Source organism: Oryzias latipes, chromosome 6 (genome assembly GCF_053564925.1).
Source record: "Oryzias latipes strain Hd-rR chromosome 6, Olatipes_Hd-rR_3.1".
Classification (NCBI taxonomy): Eukaryota; Metazoa; Chordata; class Actinopteri; order Beloniformes; family Adrianichthyidae; genus Oryzias; species Oryzias latipes.
In genome coordinates, this window is record NC_136242.1 from 33,895,893 (window position 1) to 33,909,684 (window position 13,792).

At 46.2% G+C, this 13,792-nt stretch overlaps 2 protein-coding genes across 3 annotated transcripts; both read right to left on the reverse strand.

Moving 5' to 3' along the window:
* Positions 1 to 2,243: 2,243 nt before the first annotated feature.
* Positions 2,244 to 7,069, reverse strand: mapk12a (mitogen-activated protein kinase 12a). Of its 2 annotated transcripts, none has more exons than XM_004069863.5 (12): positions 6,698 to 7,069; positions 6,005 to 6,134; positions 5,854 to 5,912; positions 5,670 to 5,781; positions 5,560 to 5,589; positions 5,430 to 5,477; positions 5,225 to 5,339; positions 3,630 to 3,701; positions 3,439 to 3,518; positions 3,237 to 3,315; positions 2,988 to 3,161; positions 2,244 to 2,906 (listed from the first exon to the last, which is right to left on the reverse strand). In XM_004069863.5, exons 1-12 carry the CDS (start codon positions 6,814 to 6,816, stop codon positions 2,839 to 2,841), a joined length of 1,086 nt encoding a protein of 361 aa, XP_004069911.1. In that variant the 5' UTR covers positions 6,817 to 7,069; the 3' UTR covers positions 2,244 to 2,838. The 2 variants fall into 2 exon arrangements, with proteins under 2 accessions (XP_004069911.1, XP_078805559.1); XM_078949433.1 differs by lacking the exon at positions 6,698 to 7,069 and adding an exon at positions 6,260 to 6,667.
* Positions 7,070 to 7,214: 145 nt separating this feature from the next.
* selenoo1 (selenoprotein O1) lies at positions 7,215 to 12,082 on the reverse strand. The gene is made up of 9 exons (XM_004069864.5): positions 11,399 to 12,082; positions 11,067 to 11,270; positions 10,820 to 10,997; positions 10,617 to 10,747; positions 10,270 to 10,547; positions 10,042 to 10,204; positions 8,478 to 8,663; positions 8,236 to 8,392; positions 7,215 to 8,150 (listed from the first exon to the last, which is right to left on the reverse strand). Exons 1-9 carry the CDS (start codon positions 11,941 to 11,943, stop codon positions 7,935 to 7,937), a joined length of 2,058 nt encoding a protein of 685 aa, XP_004069912.3. The 5' UTR covers positions 11,944 to 12,082; the 3' UTR covers positions 7,215 to 7,934.
* Positions 12,083 to 13,792: the final 1,710 nt, after the last annotated feature.

Consider the following 13,792-nt stretch of genomic DNA (forward strand, 5'->3'; position numbering starts at 1 on the left):
CAAAGGCCGGCTTCTGCGTGGGTCGTCGGTGTGGTGAGATTCGCAGGGATGGTCCTCCCCCAGACACAAAAACAAACAGATAAAAGTGACATTCCACCCTAAAAAAGGAGAGCGACCCCATCAGACCCCTGTTTGAGCACTGCCGTCATGCCAGGGGGACTCCCGCTCCAGTCTGTCAGTCCAAAGGGGAGGTCAGTTTTTCTGTCAGCTCCTCATACGGGAGGACACCGAGTCTCCGGGACGCAGAGTTTCACAGGGGTTCTCTGAAAACAAATGAGGATGTCAGCAAATAAGAGGGGGGGCCGTCCATGTTTGGACTGCAAGGCTCTTTGTTTGTCCGTCCGCTGCAGGAACAGAACTCTGTGAACTGTTTAGCAGGCCTCTGTGTGTGTGTCTTTGTGTGTGTGTGTGTGTTTTCAGGGAGGACACGACACTCGGGCCGAGGAGGAAGGAAGCTGAACGACCGGGGAGTCGAGCATCTGGAGGTCACTCAGACAAGCTTGTTAAATTCAACAGAAACTTAAAGCAAACGGGAGTTCAGCAAGAATGTTTCAGCGCTTCTTCCCACGAGGCCATCAGTCATCTTCAACACAAGCAGAAGAGGCAGAGTGGCAGCTCATCTCTGACAGCTTTAATTGTCCAGATGAAAAACAACAACATGGAGTCAGGGATCACCGTGTACCTGCGTGTGGAAACACCAAGATGTTCAGCAGATGTGTTTCCATGTTGTTGAGCAAACTGGATAATTATCATTCAGCTGCAGCTGAGGCAGACAGGAATGTCTGTACCACTGCAGGTCTGATCTCCAAGCCAAGAACAGCAGAAAGCAGCAGAAAGCTCCAGGAACCTCCAACAACACCACCGCTTTCTGGACTCTCAATATTTGTGGTGTTTTCCAGAAACTTCCTCTCAGGTTTGCTGAGATATTTCAGGCTGAACATGGATCCACTGCTTCAGAAAGAGCCAAAAGAAACTGCATGTTAACATGCTGCCACCTGGTGTTGAAGTCATGAACATGAAAATATCAAATCCTTCAGAGACTTTAATCTAAACATTTAAAACTGAGGGGGAAAAAGGAAGAAACTTTTTAAAAAAGGAGAAAATTGTGTTCCAAGTTTGATCTGACTGACGACTGATTTTCTGCTTCATTGTCTAAACTCTGTCTAATGCTCTCAAAAGACAGAGTGATGAATGAATGTGGCATAAATTGATGGTCAATAGGAACCTAAGTGGTGCAAAACTTCAAATATTAAATGAGGATTCTTTACCAAGATCAAATGTACAACTATAAAACCATTAAAGGCGGATTTCATCAGTGAAAGAAAATTAAGTTTCTTAGACAAGCAAGAATTAAGGAATATAGATGGAATCCTGTTGATTCTAAATCTGGAGTTTGTGTGAATCTGGAGTTTTAGAAAATCTGGAGCTGGTGTCAACCTGGATTACATGTGAATCTGGAGTTTATGCGAATCATGAGTTCATTTGAATGTGGATTACATCTGAATCAGGAATTCATTTGAATCGGGAGTTTGTGTGAATCTGGAGTTGGTTTGAATCTGGATTACATGTGAATCAGGAATTTATTTTAATCTGTAGTTGGTGTGAACCTGGATTACATGCAAATCAGGAGTTCATTTGAATCGGGAGTTTGTGTGAATCTGGATTATAAGTGAATTAGGGTTGGTGTGAATCTGGAGTTTTAGAAAATCTGGAGCTGGTTTGAATCTGGATTACATGTGAATCAGGAATTCATTTGAATCTGGAGTTTATGTGAATCTAGAGTTGGTGTGAATCTGGATTACATGTGAATTAGAGTTGGTGGGAATCTGGAGTTTTAGAGAATCTGGAGTTGGAGTTAATCTGGATTACATGTAAAAGCCTCTGAGTGTTTTTTTTCAGTCTGTGTGAAAAAGGCCTAAACAGTTTTCAATAATGGTTAATAAGCACCAAGCAAAGAAGGAAAGTGTGGAAGCCACGAACATCTTTAGGTTTGGCAGAAAGCTTTCTAGCTCAAAGTTCTGGACTCCCGACCTCACTCTCCATCGTGAACTCTGGACATAAAAAACTTCTGCCGTCAAACATGAGTCCATCTGTCCAACAAGCTACAGGTCATGTAGCAGAACAAAGAATTCATCCGCAGATGCTGAGAAGAAAAAGACAAACGAAGAAAACGTTATGAGAGTCAAAGACTGAAGTTAGTCTAGAAAGGCCTGCAAGTCAGAACAAACTGCAACAAACCAAACTTTTGTTGCAAAACAGGATTTATTCCGTTGATTTTTTCAGTGAGGTTTTTTCATGCAAAGTTCAAGTGAAACTTTGACATGAAAACAGTTTGCAGAGAAAACATCTTTCATGGAAAAGAGTTTGGTTTTCTTCATTAACTTCACATTAGTGACGGAAGAGAAGAATGTTTCATCTTTAAGCTCAAACTGCAAAAGTTCAGTGAGGACTGAACCCAACAACACAAATGTCCTGGAAACTACAATCAGTAGCAGAAGCAGTCTGTGGTGCAGAAAAGGTGCAGGACCCTCAGGTCAGGATGCAGACCTGTTCTCCTGCAGGAGGTCAGGTTATGTGGTGTTTTTTTTTTTAACTTTCTGTTAAAAAGCTCAAATTTAGAGGTTTCTTTCAAGAATAGCAGTTATATAAACGATTCAAAGCGAAGCTTTAAGTTTTCATCATTTCAGAAACATGAAAAATGTTAAATGATTGAAGGTTGGGCTAGAAAAGGATCCTCATCAAGTCTGAAGAACGTTCATCAAACGTTGTGATCCAAAGGTTTTCCTGCTGAAGGAGTCTTAGTTTGATCTGATCTCCAAAAGAGGTCCAAGGCCTTTCTTAAAGAGAGGTTTCTTTGGAGTCCGGCAGGACGGGCTTGAAGGTCAAGATCTCTGTGAATGTGTGACCTGCAGAGAAGGATGGCAGCTCTTAAATCAATGCTTCCGCCTCTCCATCCGCACTACGGATCCTTTTGGCTTCATCCTTACGTTTCCACTGGTCCACAGAAAGCTCCGCGTTGTCCAGGGAGTGGTCGTATGGCTGCGCCTCCTTCTCCTCCTCGCTGTCCCTGAACTCGGTGAAGTAAGGGAGCGTGAGCGCCTCAGCGGCCGTGACTCGTTTTTCTGGATCCAGCAATAGCATCTTCTCCATCATAGAGACGGCTGGAGGAGACAAAAGCACCTCAAGTGGAAAAGTTCTGACGGACGCTGCTGGGAGAAAAGAGTTGGCAGTCCTACCGTGTACATCAGATGAGGGAAACACCTTCTGAAGGTCTTTCTTTTCCTGTTTTGGCAGACTTTTGAGGTACTTCTTAGCCTAGCAGACAAAATAAAGGTGGAATCTGTTTAACCCCTCTAAAATACAACTTCCGAGTCTACACACAAGTATGTTCCTTCAGGTGTCGGGACTCCGGAGAGCTGTAGAGGACAGGGAACTCACTTCTTCAGAGACAAGTTTGGACAAAAATTCTGGACTTGGTGTTCCTGTGATCTTCATGATCTCAGTCAGCTGATCCAGGTCTGAGAGGCAGAGGTCAAGGCTTCAACGTTGACAGAATCCCGAATTTTAAATCAATCTTAGAAAAGAAACAAGAAGAAGAGTCCAAAGAAGGAGGAGCGCTAAAAGGATACGATCGTTGCCCTTAAAAAGAGGTTTTCCTTGAAGCATTTCTGCCATGATGCAGCCCACGGACCAAATGTCCACTGAGGAAAAAAAACACACAAGAACATGAAGGTCAGTGAGGTCATTGTGTCTTCAGAGATTTCATCATAAAGTTATACAACAAAATAGGGAAAGTGCGCCACCTTGTGGTTAAAACCAAGTCTGAAGAGAGTCTGATCCTTAGTGATCTGTTCTGTTCCCAGTGATTTATCATGATGCTTTCAGCCCAAATCTAAAAAGCAGAGACGTTTTCTGGGAGATTTCCAGGAGTTCATCAGAAATTCACCTCTGAGTTGTTGAAGGTGAAGCAAGACGAGGAAAACAAAGACGTTCATGGATCTATTTGTCTGACAGTGGAAGCATCAGGAAGTATTTGATTCGCCTCATTTCAATAGAGAAACATTCAGAAACAGTTTTAATCGTAATTTTCTTCATAAAAATAGTACAAGAACGTGTTAAAAGCACTATTTTCCTTGAAATGAGTCTTTTTAAAAACTTATTTAGCATTTTGAATTAATTTATCTACTGAAATATTATGAACACAAACTGAAAAAAAGATCCATAAAACTGTAAATCTATTCATTCTTGTTCAAATGCCTCATGTTTTTAGCTGGTTCCATATTTGAACTACCGCACATTATCTGTGGATTCTGTGCTACAGAATCGTTTCTGACTTTGTAAACGAACAACTACGATTGAATTTCAATGAATTTGGGTCATTTGGAAGTCGAGAACAGTGACCTGCTGCCATCCCAGAATGCAGCCTTGACAACAATCGGAATCTCTTCACTGTTGAATAAAAGAACTTTCTAAAACGGATCAAACTGGAAATGCAGCTCCTTCTAATTTATTTACACACACGTTTCTTCAAATGACACATTGTTCAAATGCAAAGCATTGTGGGCGACATTCACTAAACTCGTGAGCACTGACGCTCTGTGTTTTTTTCTTTTTTGCAGAGGCTTCTGGGAAATTTTCGGGGCACTGGATTTTGTAATCGCATATTCGTACAGCCTGCCAAAATGGCGAACGCCTTCCAGACCATCTCGTGCACTGAGGTCTGTGGATCAGAACTTGTTGATGTTCCCTGACACACGGTTCCGAACCGGAGGAGACGGATCCCTGCTCCTAAACTCTGGAATGAGATCCCGTGTCCCTGCGTTCTCTAGACTCTGTAGATTATTTTAAAAGTCAACTGAAAACTTTTGGTTTTGCAAAGCATTTGAACTGAGTCCGTTTTTAATTGGGATGAGTGTTTTCTGTGGTACATGTTGTTTTCTTTTAATATATATATTTCATAGTTTAACTTGTCCGTCCTTGTTTTTATTTCACCTCATTCTGAGATAACAGAGTCCAAACGTTACAGCAAAATCCAAAATCTGTGTCCTCAGTGAGAAGTACTCCCACAAAAAAAAAAAGAATTTGGGACCCAACACTGGCCCCTGGGGGACGCCATCATCCATGTTTTTGTCTTCAACTGTTTCCCTGTGATAACTGGAACTAAGAGCGCCTCCAACAGGTCCAACTTTTCCTCTGCCGTGAAGCCAAGGCGTTCGTTCATTACCGGTCTGAGTGTAGTGCATCCAGCTCAGGATGACCTCCGGCGCTCTGTACCAGCGGGTCACCACGTACCCCGTCATCTCGCTGTCTGTCTGCCGCGCTAACCCAAAGTCCAAGATCTGAGGAAACAGCAGGATTACATCCCAGAATCTAAGCCCTTATTATAAAAAGTGTTTGAAAATAAGTTTTAATCAGGTGAACAAGTTTACCTTAAGTTCACAATCTTGGTTGATGCCGAGATTTCCAGGCTTAAGATCCTTAAATTAAAAACAGAAAAAGTCTGAACATTGTAATATTTATGATTTAAAAATATCTCTATATTACAAATGTAAGACGTACTCTGTGAATGATACCAGCTGAGTGAATATACTGCAATAAAGAGACACAAGTTTAGGGGGCTGAACGATTCAGTGAGACGGATGAGGAAAGCACCAGAGCAGAACCTCCACCTTCAAGCCTTTGAGCATCTGATACACCAAATACTGAATCTTGTCCTCCGACAGCTTGTGCATCTTCATCAGCTTCCCCAGGTCCGTCCCCATGAACGGCATCACCAGATAACTTTGGGGGGGAAACTACGTTTTCAGGTACAATAGCGGAAATGGGGAATGTTGCGGCAGAAAAACGGCTTACAAGTCAAGGAATCTGTCCAAGGAGAGGTCTGCAGTGAAGACGTCCAGCAGGCCGATCACCTGCGCGACAGGAACACACTGAGTGCATGCTCTGGTTTCAAAACAATCTGGAATGTGAGGACAGGGAGGCACAGGGGTCTGCGGGGCCTCACGTTCTCATGTTTCATGTGTTTGAGGAGCCTCAGCTCCCTGTAAGCCCGCTTGGCGAAGATCTCCGACTGGAAAGGTCTGTAGAGCTTCTTGATGGCCACCTTGGCTCCAGTTCTGGAGTCTGTTGCTGAGCTGGAGGGAAAAGCCAACAGGTATCAGGAAGTCAGCCTTTAGTCGAGTCACTTCCCTGTAACTCGGGAGGAAAAGGCCGCTCTGCTTTGCTCGAAACGAAAAACTTGTTTTTCGTGTAACATCACCTGAACAAGCCAAAGCCTCTGCGCATGCGCCCCAGCTGTTTCATTAAGGTGTTCTCGTGTAATGAGGCTGTTCTGAGTGCGTCAGAGCAGCACAGCGCCGCCCTCCGGGTTAATGAATGACAACAAAAGGCCGCCGAAGCGAAGACGCGCAGAAGCTGCGTGACAGACACTCCCCATTGTTCTGGAAACCTGTCTGCGCGCACACAGGTGATTTCACCCTCCAGTGCGCGCGTGCACCCAACAGCTGACCGTGGGCTGCGCGGGGACGGCGGGGCTCGGCTGCGAGCCGCCAGCGCCTCCATCACATCAGGAAGTGGAGCGGCGTGTTCGGCGGAGCGCACGGGCGCCCCTTTGTCCCCGCGTCCCGCACCATCTGCCCCGGCGCGCTCTTTGTTTGCGCAACGACCAGAACTTCCCCCGCAGGTTTCATTTACTTACCACACCGTCCCGTACGCTCCCGAGCCCACCTGCTTCAGGTCCCGGTACCGATCCGGTACTTCCCACGACGTTTTGTTGACCTCCTGCCGGGAATAACCGGGTCTCACCCGCAAACTCATCTTCGTTACTCCTAAAGTCCAAGCCGCCGCGTGCGGGAAGCTCCTGTGTGATGCGCGTCTCTTCCGGCGCTACACGCCCATCGTCCCGGATCCTACCTATGAGCTGCCCCGCGCCGGCTGCGCGTGCAGCGCCTGCGGGGCGCACCCTGAGGGCGCACGAGGCCACTCCCGACTCTCAGCAGGGCAATAATTAAAGGTGAAGCAGATACAGGCGCGATTCATAGAAATTGAATAGTCAAAGACTGAGCGCGTGCTTGGGACAAGCTGTAACACGCCTGGGAAGAAACTATGACAAGCACGCGCTTTGGAAACTTTCTAGAGAAATGTGAAGACAGACAGGAGGAACATGAAGATGATCCATTATTCCGGATGTTTTATTCTGAAAGGAAAAGTCTGAGTTCCTGTTTTTAAAAATCTTTATTAAAATAAACCAAGAAAAGTTTCTGTCAGAAACCCATAAGCCTGAATGATCTGAAAGCACTTTGGTCTGGTTGTGTTTTTCAAACTGACCTCTGGTCACCAGATCATAATCTATTCGTGAATAATATATTTAACATGAGGACAGGCTGTGGTGCAGCGGTCGTCTACGACGTCCAATGCCTCATGTGAACAAACTGCAGATGGTCTCAGCTTTGCGTTAACAGTCAATACGGTGAATTCTCTGAATACATTATTGTGCGTGTTTAGGTTAGCAATGATGTAGCAACCCCCCCCCCCCCCCTCCCAACCTGGTATAGTGCTGCTGAGGTGACCCCCCCCAGAGCTTCAGAGTCAAACGGGTCACAGCCGGACTTTCTGCTTGACTCCTCATTAACAGCCGAGGTGACAGAACCGAGACAAGAGGCGGAGCTTGGAGGAACTTCTCAAATAAAAGAGCTCCACCCCCAACACTTGGAGCGCTGAGCCATTTAACGTTAAACCCTACTTCCTGTTTGAAGGTGAAACCCCAAGCTCCTCACTTCCTGTTCCGTTTGCGTCACCTTGCTGCTCTGAAGTGTTCCTCTTGCAGCGGGGCTTCCTCGCTGCTGCCTGAAAAAGTCACGCGGACGGTTTGTCGGCCGTTGTCACGGCGTCCAACCCCCCTGTTCCTTTAGGCAAAGCAGCCAACGAGGAAGGGGTTATGAAGATCATGTGACGCAGATTTCCTGCGCCCAGGATGGGGGCTTGCTGTCGTAGGGAACAGGGTTTCTTCCCATTGAGGAAGGCTCCTCTTGCTGCTCCTCTTCATCCCTTTCTGCCTGAGCGGCGGCCCCACCTCCGTGCACCCACGCAGGCAGCTCCAGACCCGGCTGAGAGGAGAACGGTTTCTCCAGAACCCTGAGGACCCTTTGGACCTGCAGGAGAAGAGAAGAGCTGAAATGTTCACATGAGGGTTTGGCATCAGATCACGTCACATTTCAACAAGCTACGCACTCTGACCTCAGAGAAATCTCCTTTTTCTGCAGCCTCTATTGCATTCTGGGCAATGTAGTTCCTGAGCACCACGCGGGGGTTGGTGCCGTCCATCACCCTCGCTCTCTCCTCCTGGACTGCCTGCTCATCGCTCTGACCCTCCAGCTCCAGAGCCAGACGTTTCCTGTGGTTGTGATGAAACCCTCAACAGTCAGGATTGGACTTCCACCCCCCCCACACCTCCACCCCCCAGGATCGAACCGTCTCACCTGTAGAGTCGGATCCAGGAGGTCCACTCCTCCGCCTGCTGGCTCCTCAGCTGCTCCTGGCTGGTCTCCATCAGCTCCTTCAGCCTGCCGAGTTTCTCCAGCTGCCGCGCGATGGTCGCCCTGTCAGAGATCATCTGGAAGAGCGCCGGGTTGCTCTGAGCCATGGAGAGCAGCATCGCCAGCTCGCTGTCCGCAGAAAAACACGGTTCAGTTCTGGCTCTGAGCTACACACGCTGGGACAATCGCATTTACAGGTGCTTCATCCAATACGTCGATCACCAAGGAAGTGATCATTAAAAGTAAATGAAATATAGATCCGCTTCTGAAAATATCTGTCAACCAATCGTCCTCCTTCCAGTGAGGCGCGTCACTTAATTGACATGCAGAAATGCCAATCAAACATCCTCTAACCGTGGATGGAGCGGCGAATGTGCCTCATTTTTTCTGGACTGGCCTGAGGTCAGTCATTTAAAACAGAACGCACAGTGTTGCCATGGCAACTATAAACACACCAGTCCGATTTAAAGACTCTGATGAAAACTGTGTTTTTTGGTGTTTTCAAAAGCATTCATCTGATGATGGAGGAGACATAAAGAAAATTAAGCTTAAAACGGCATTTCTGAGAATTTCTTTATTCAAATCGCCGTAAATCAGGAGCAAATGAGAAAAATGTCGTTTGTAAAAGATGGCATTGTGACGTATAGACAATAAGCTGGGCGGGGCCAGAAGCTCTGCTCCACTCTGCAATGGGGAGGGAAAAAGGGGGGCGGGGTTGCTCCGCGCTTACAGTCCTACCCAGAACTCAGAGGTGAATTTATGATAAACTCCTGCCGCTCTGCAGAAACAATGTCCTAGAAAACTACACAGGTTTTTAGATTTTGGATAAAAACGTCATCGTCGTAACTAGTAAATAAATAGGAACACCTCAGAGGAGGGAAACTTTAAGATGCTGTCCACAGAAAAATGGGAAACAATTTTATCATGTTGTAATCTTACATAGTCATCTAAATTGATCAATCTAATTAAAAATGTTATTCTGATTTATTTTAAAATCAGCTTTTCATAATAAACAATAATAAATGGGCTATGTAATGTTGGAGTAAGGATTAGGCTGCATCAAATCAACTAGTCTCCTGAAAACCTGAAAAAATCCACCCAAAACGAGAATCCCCAGAGCCCCGCCCCTTTATATCTGTTGTCATAAAAAGCTCCAAATATCCTCTGTAGAAACCAAAAGGACTTCATTTAGTAGCCTGCAGTAGTTGGCAGATATTCAGGTTGAGAAATGTCCTTTACTGAAGACAAATGTGCATCGTTGGTAGGAGGATGTCAACATGTAACTAGTGCCACCTGGAGGTGACTGTTGAAACTACAGGTAACCTGTTATCCAATCAGCATCTGCAGCTTTTACTATGAAAAGATCAATTTTGTGAAATAATAAAAAAAATAAATCTTTTTTAAATGTCCTTTTCTTGTTTGTAATGTATTAGATTGTAAACATAACAGGTAACTTTTTAACGAGCAGAATAAGTGTTTTTATGCCCAGAGGCTCCGTTTGACTCACCGTGGATCCATAGTGGGTTTGTTGGCAGCTTTGAGCTCCTCCAAGGAGGAGCACTGCTCTAGAAGGAGGTCCGTGGCTCTTCTGACAGCCTCCTCCTCATCTTCACCCTCAGCGGGACACGAGATCCGACTTAAGCTGCGGAAGGTGTTGGTGAAGTCTGCGCCTGCAGGAAAAGGAAAGCTGAGCCGCAGAACGCTGCAGGACAGCCATGCGGCGCCGACACCTCACCTGTGTTGTGCATCGCCTGCAGCAGCTCTGTGATCAGCATGGCGTCCTCAGGCTCCTCTTTCTTCAGCAGGCCCAGCTTCTTCCTCATGTTTGCCAGGTAGAAGCTGTTAAAGGCGTCCAGGTACTCGTCCATGACGGCTTCGGCCCGGTCAGGAGGTACCTCTGGAGCGAGGGCCTCTGCCAGCTTCACCAGGTTCCACCTGCAGATGGCCGGCTGCGCCTGGTAGGAGTACCGCCCGGAGCTGTCGGACGCGTTGCAAATGAAATTTGGATCGAACCTGAGAAGAAGACAAAAGTGTTTTCTGACGGCAGCTTCTGAAAGCTTCCAAACACGGGATGCAGCCGACCTGTCCATGAAGCCGAAGGGGCCGTAGTCCAGCGTGAGTCCCAGGATGCTCATGTTGTCCGTGTTCAGGACGCCGTGGCAGAAGCCCACGCACTGCCACTGGGCCACCAGCCGGGCCGTGCGGCGCATCACCTGCAGGCAGGACCAGCGCAGCGTCAGCCTCACTCTGAAACCCTCAGAGGGTCCTCCGCACTCTGAACACACCTCTCTGAAGAAAGCCACGTTCCGCTCCACGCGGTCGCCGTGGTTCTGCTGGATCTCGGGGTAGAACGTCCCGATGACATAATCCATCATCTGACCTCGGATCTCCTCGTGGCCGTAGCTGGGACCCTGCCGGCCCGTGAACTCGTCAGCGGGCTTGAAGATCTCAAAAGAGCCAAACCTTTCCGAACGAGAAGCGATAAGAGAACTCTGAAGATCTCAGGAGGAAGGTGGAACCGCCCACACTCACCTGAGGAAGGTAGGCGCGATGCGGAGGACCACCGAGCATCGCTCGTGGCGGGGGCGCCCGCTGTAGAACACGTCCCGGACCACCCTGCTGTCGGAGGTCACCACGGATCCGGCTCTGGTGGTGGGAACACCCAGGAAGAACATGGCCTCGCTGCACAGGAACTCTCTGATGCTGGAGCGCAACACCTTCCTGCCGTCCGCCTGTCTGGGAAGGAGAAGGAGGAAAAGTGACGTCACGGACGTACCCTGATTTCTGTTTTTGTTCCACAGAAAACAGTCAGTTTGATCTTTTTCTTATTTAAAGGTTACTTCCATTCTACAGGACCGGGTTACCTGGAGTAGGGGGTCAGTCCCGCCCCCTTCACCTGGATCTCCCAGCGCCCGCTCGGGTTTTCGCGGAGCATCTCGGGATCTTGGCCCGGAGGCGCCCTCACCTCTCCCAGGTAACATGCCGCTCCGTCTCCCAGCTGCCCGGCGAACTGCCCGAACTGGTGGCCGCAGTAGCAGTGAGCCGCGGGTTCGGATCCGGGCATGACCCGAGACCCGCTCAGGTAATCCGGACCGAGGGGGTCGCTCAGGACCTCCCGTCCGCGGAGCCCCAGCAACGAGAGGGCTTCCCCTGAGACCGCCACGAAGCGCGGGTTGGTCAGCGGCTGAGGCTTCACCCGGGAGAAACAGGCTCCTCTGACCTGCCGGACGCCGGACTCCTCGGACGGATCCACCGGAAGCTTCTTCAGGACGACGTTTTCAAAGTTGAGTCGCTCCAACGGAGACTGGCTGGCGGCGGAACCCATGCCGTCCATGCCGAGGAGTCTGACGGAGGACACGAGAGGAGAAAACCCGCGTGACTGTCCCAGCCGACGTCCTAGATAAGCCATCCAAACCAGGCCATGAGCGCGCGCGAGCTCCGCGAGGCGAAGTTAACGCTATTTAATCTGTGATCGGCCTTTGTCACTGTTTCTACATAACACCGGATGTTTGTTAGACAGTCTTGTGCCACACCGAAATCCATCCGACTGGAAACAACTAAACGGACAATTTTAACCAATGAAAATCGCTAGAGGAGACACGCCCGCTTGGGAAGCCTGGCCGACGGAACGCGACGCCATCTTGGTGAGGTCGTCGGTGCCCACATGACAATAATGCTTTCTACAGCCCTTGGTAGCAACTAAGTAGCTTTTATTTAATTTATAATTATATAAAATTATATATTGGAATTTATAATATGTGTGTGTGTGTGTGTGTGTGTGTGTGTATATATATATATATATATATATATATATATATATATATATATATATATATATATATATATATATATATATATATATATATATATATATATATATATATATATATATATAAACCTCTTTGACATGTAATTTAAATTATTTAGAAAAGCCCAACGATGAGTAAGTAACAAGTTAGTAATAATAAATCAATAATAAGTCAATAAATAATATTAAATCAATAATAAGTCAACAATAATCCAAAAGTCAACAATAGATTTACCCTAAAAAAACGAAGAAAAACAATAGATTTACTGATTCATGTGAGTGATCAATTTGGTGTAACACAGATGGTTTGGTGTCGGGTTCCAAGCCAACAGTCTGGCGTCTTATCAAAATCTGTTTCCCAAATGTTTTGAACATATCCAGACTGTATTATTAGTTGGTACCACAGTGATCCATCTGGGTTGGCTCTTTTTATTGCTCCACTTTTTCCTGAAGTCTGAATCCATTGGAAACCTGCAAGAAAAGTTCAGTCACTGAGTCAGAAATGTATAAATCTGTATTACTATAATAACCTAGTCCTAGTATACTGTCCATAGGTTTAACACAATAAAGTTTACATTTATGTCGACAGCAAATTCTCCGTACATCATGCAGCATTCTGATAATAGCCCTGCAACATCATGCATGTCAACATGTGTATGATTAATGAAGCCCGTGCAAGATTAAAAGAAAAGAATTATAGTACCTACCTGTGAAATGATATGCCTTCCTCCTTCATGGACTCATTTCTCCGATTTTGGCAGTTAAAACCCGCACAATGAACTGGCATTATGCAAAAAATGTGTTCACATGCTGCACTGCAGCAGTAACTTGACCTCACCAAAATGGCGGTGCTCTCCTCCCATGAGGAACCACGTGATGTCTCCTCTACCGATAGAACTAATTGATTTTGACCGACGATTAAAAAAAAGGATTAAAAATAAGAAAATACTTTGATGTAAAACTAAACAAACAAAAAAAAATCTGAAAAATGTGTCAACACCACAAGACATCTAAGACGAAAGATTTACAAAATCATTCAAGTGATTTGTTCAAAAAGAAAGTAGGTGCAAACATAATATATTTACTAAAGATAAAAACAACAGGACCTTCTTGCGGTTCTGTCAAAAATAAGTAAAAATTGTGAAACAGAAAAATATAACACTGGTATAAGTTATCCTTTGATTATTGATTATTAGAAGCTACTGTTGATATTTGAATGGCCACAAAAATATAGTTTCTTTTGTTAAACCATGAAATGGGAGTTTGTGGCCCTCACTGGGTTTTGTCTGGACAAAACTGGACCAAATCTTAGTTTTAACCCTTGTGCTATCTTAGATGACCCCCCCTTCCATTGAGGTGTTCTTCCTACCATGACAAAGGTGGATAAAGGTGGAAAGATTTCATGTAATCCATGGACACCAGTGAAGATCACAAATCATTGAAGAAAAAA

Coding starts and splice junctions, on each gene's coding strand:
- mapk12a (XM_078949433.1), bottom strand. CDS start 6,561: ATGGAGGCGCTGGCGGCTCGCAGCCGAGCCCCGCCGTCCCCGCGCAGC. Junction 5,478..5,559: donor CAGCTGGTATCATTCACAGA/GTACGTCTTACA, acceptor TTTTAATTTAAG/GATCTTAAGCCTGGAAATCT. Junction 5,340..5,429: donor ACCAAGATTGTGAACTTAAG/GTAAACTTGTTC, acceptor CTGTTTCCTCAG/ATCTTGGACTTTGGGTTAGC.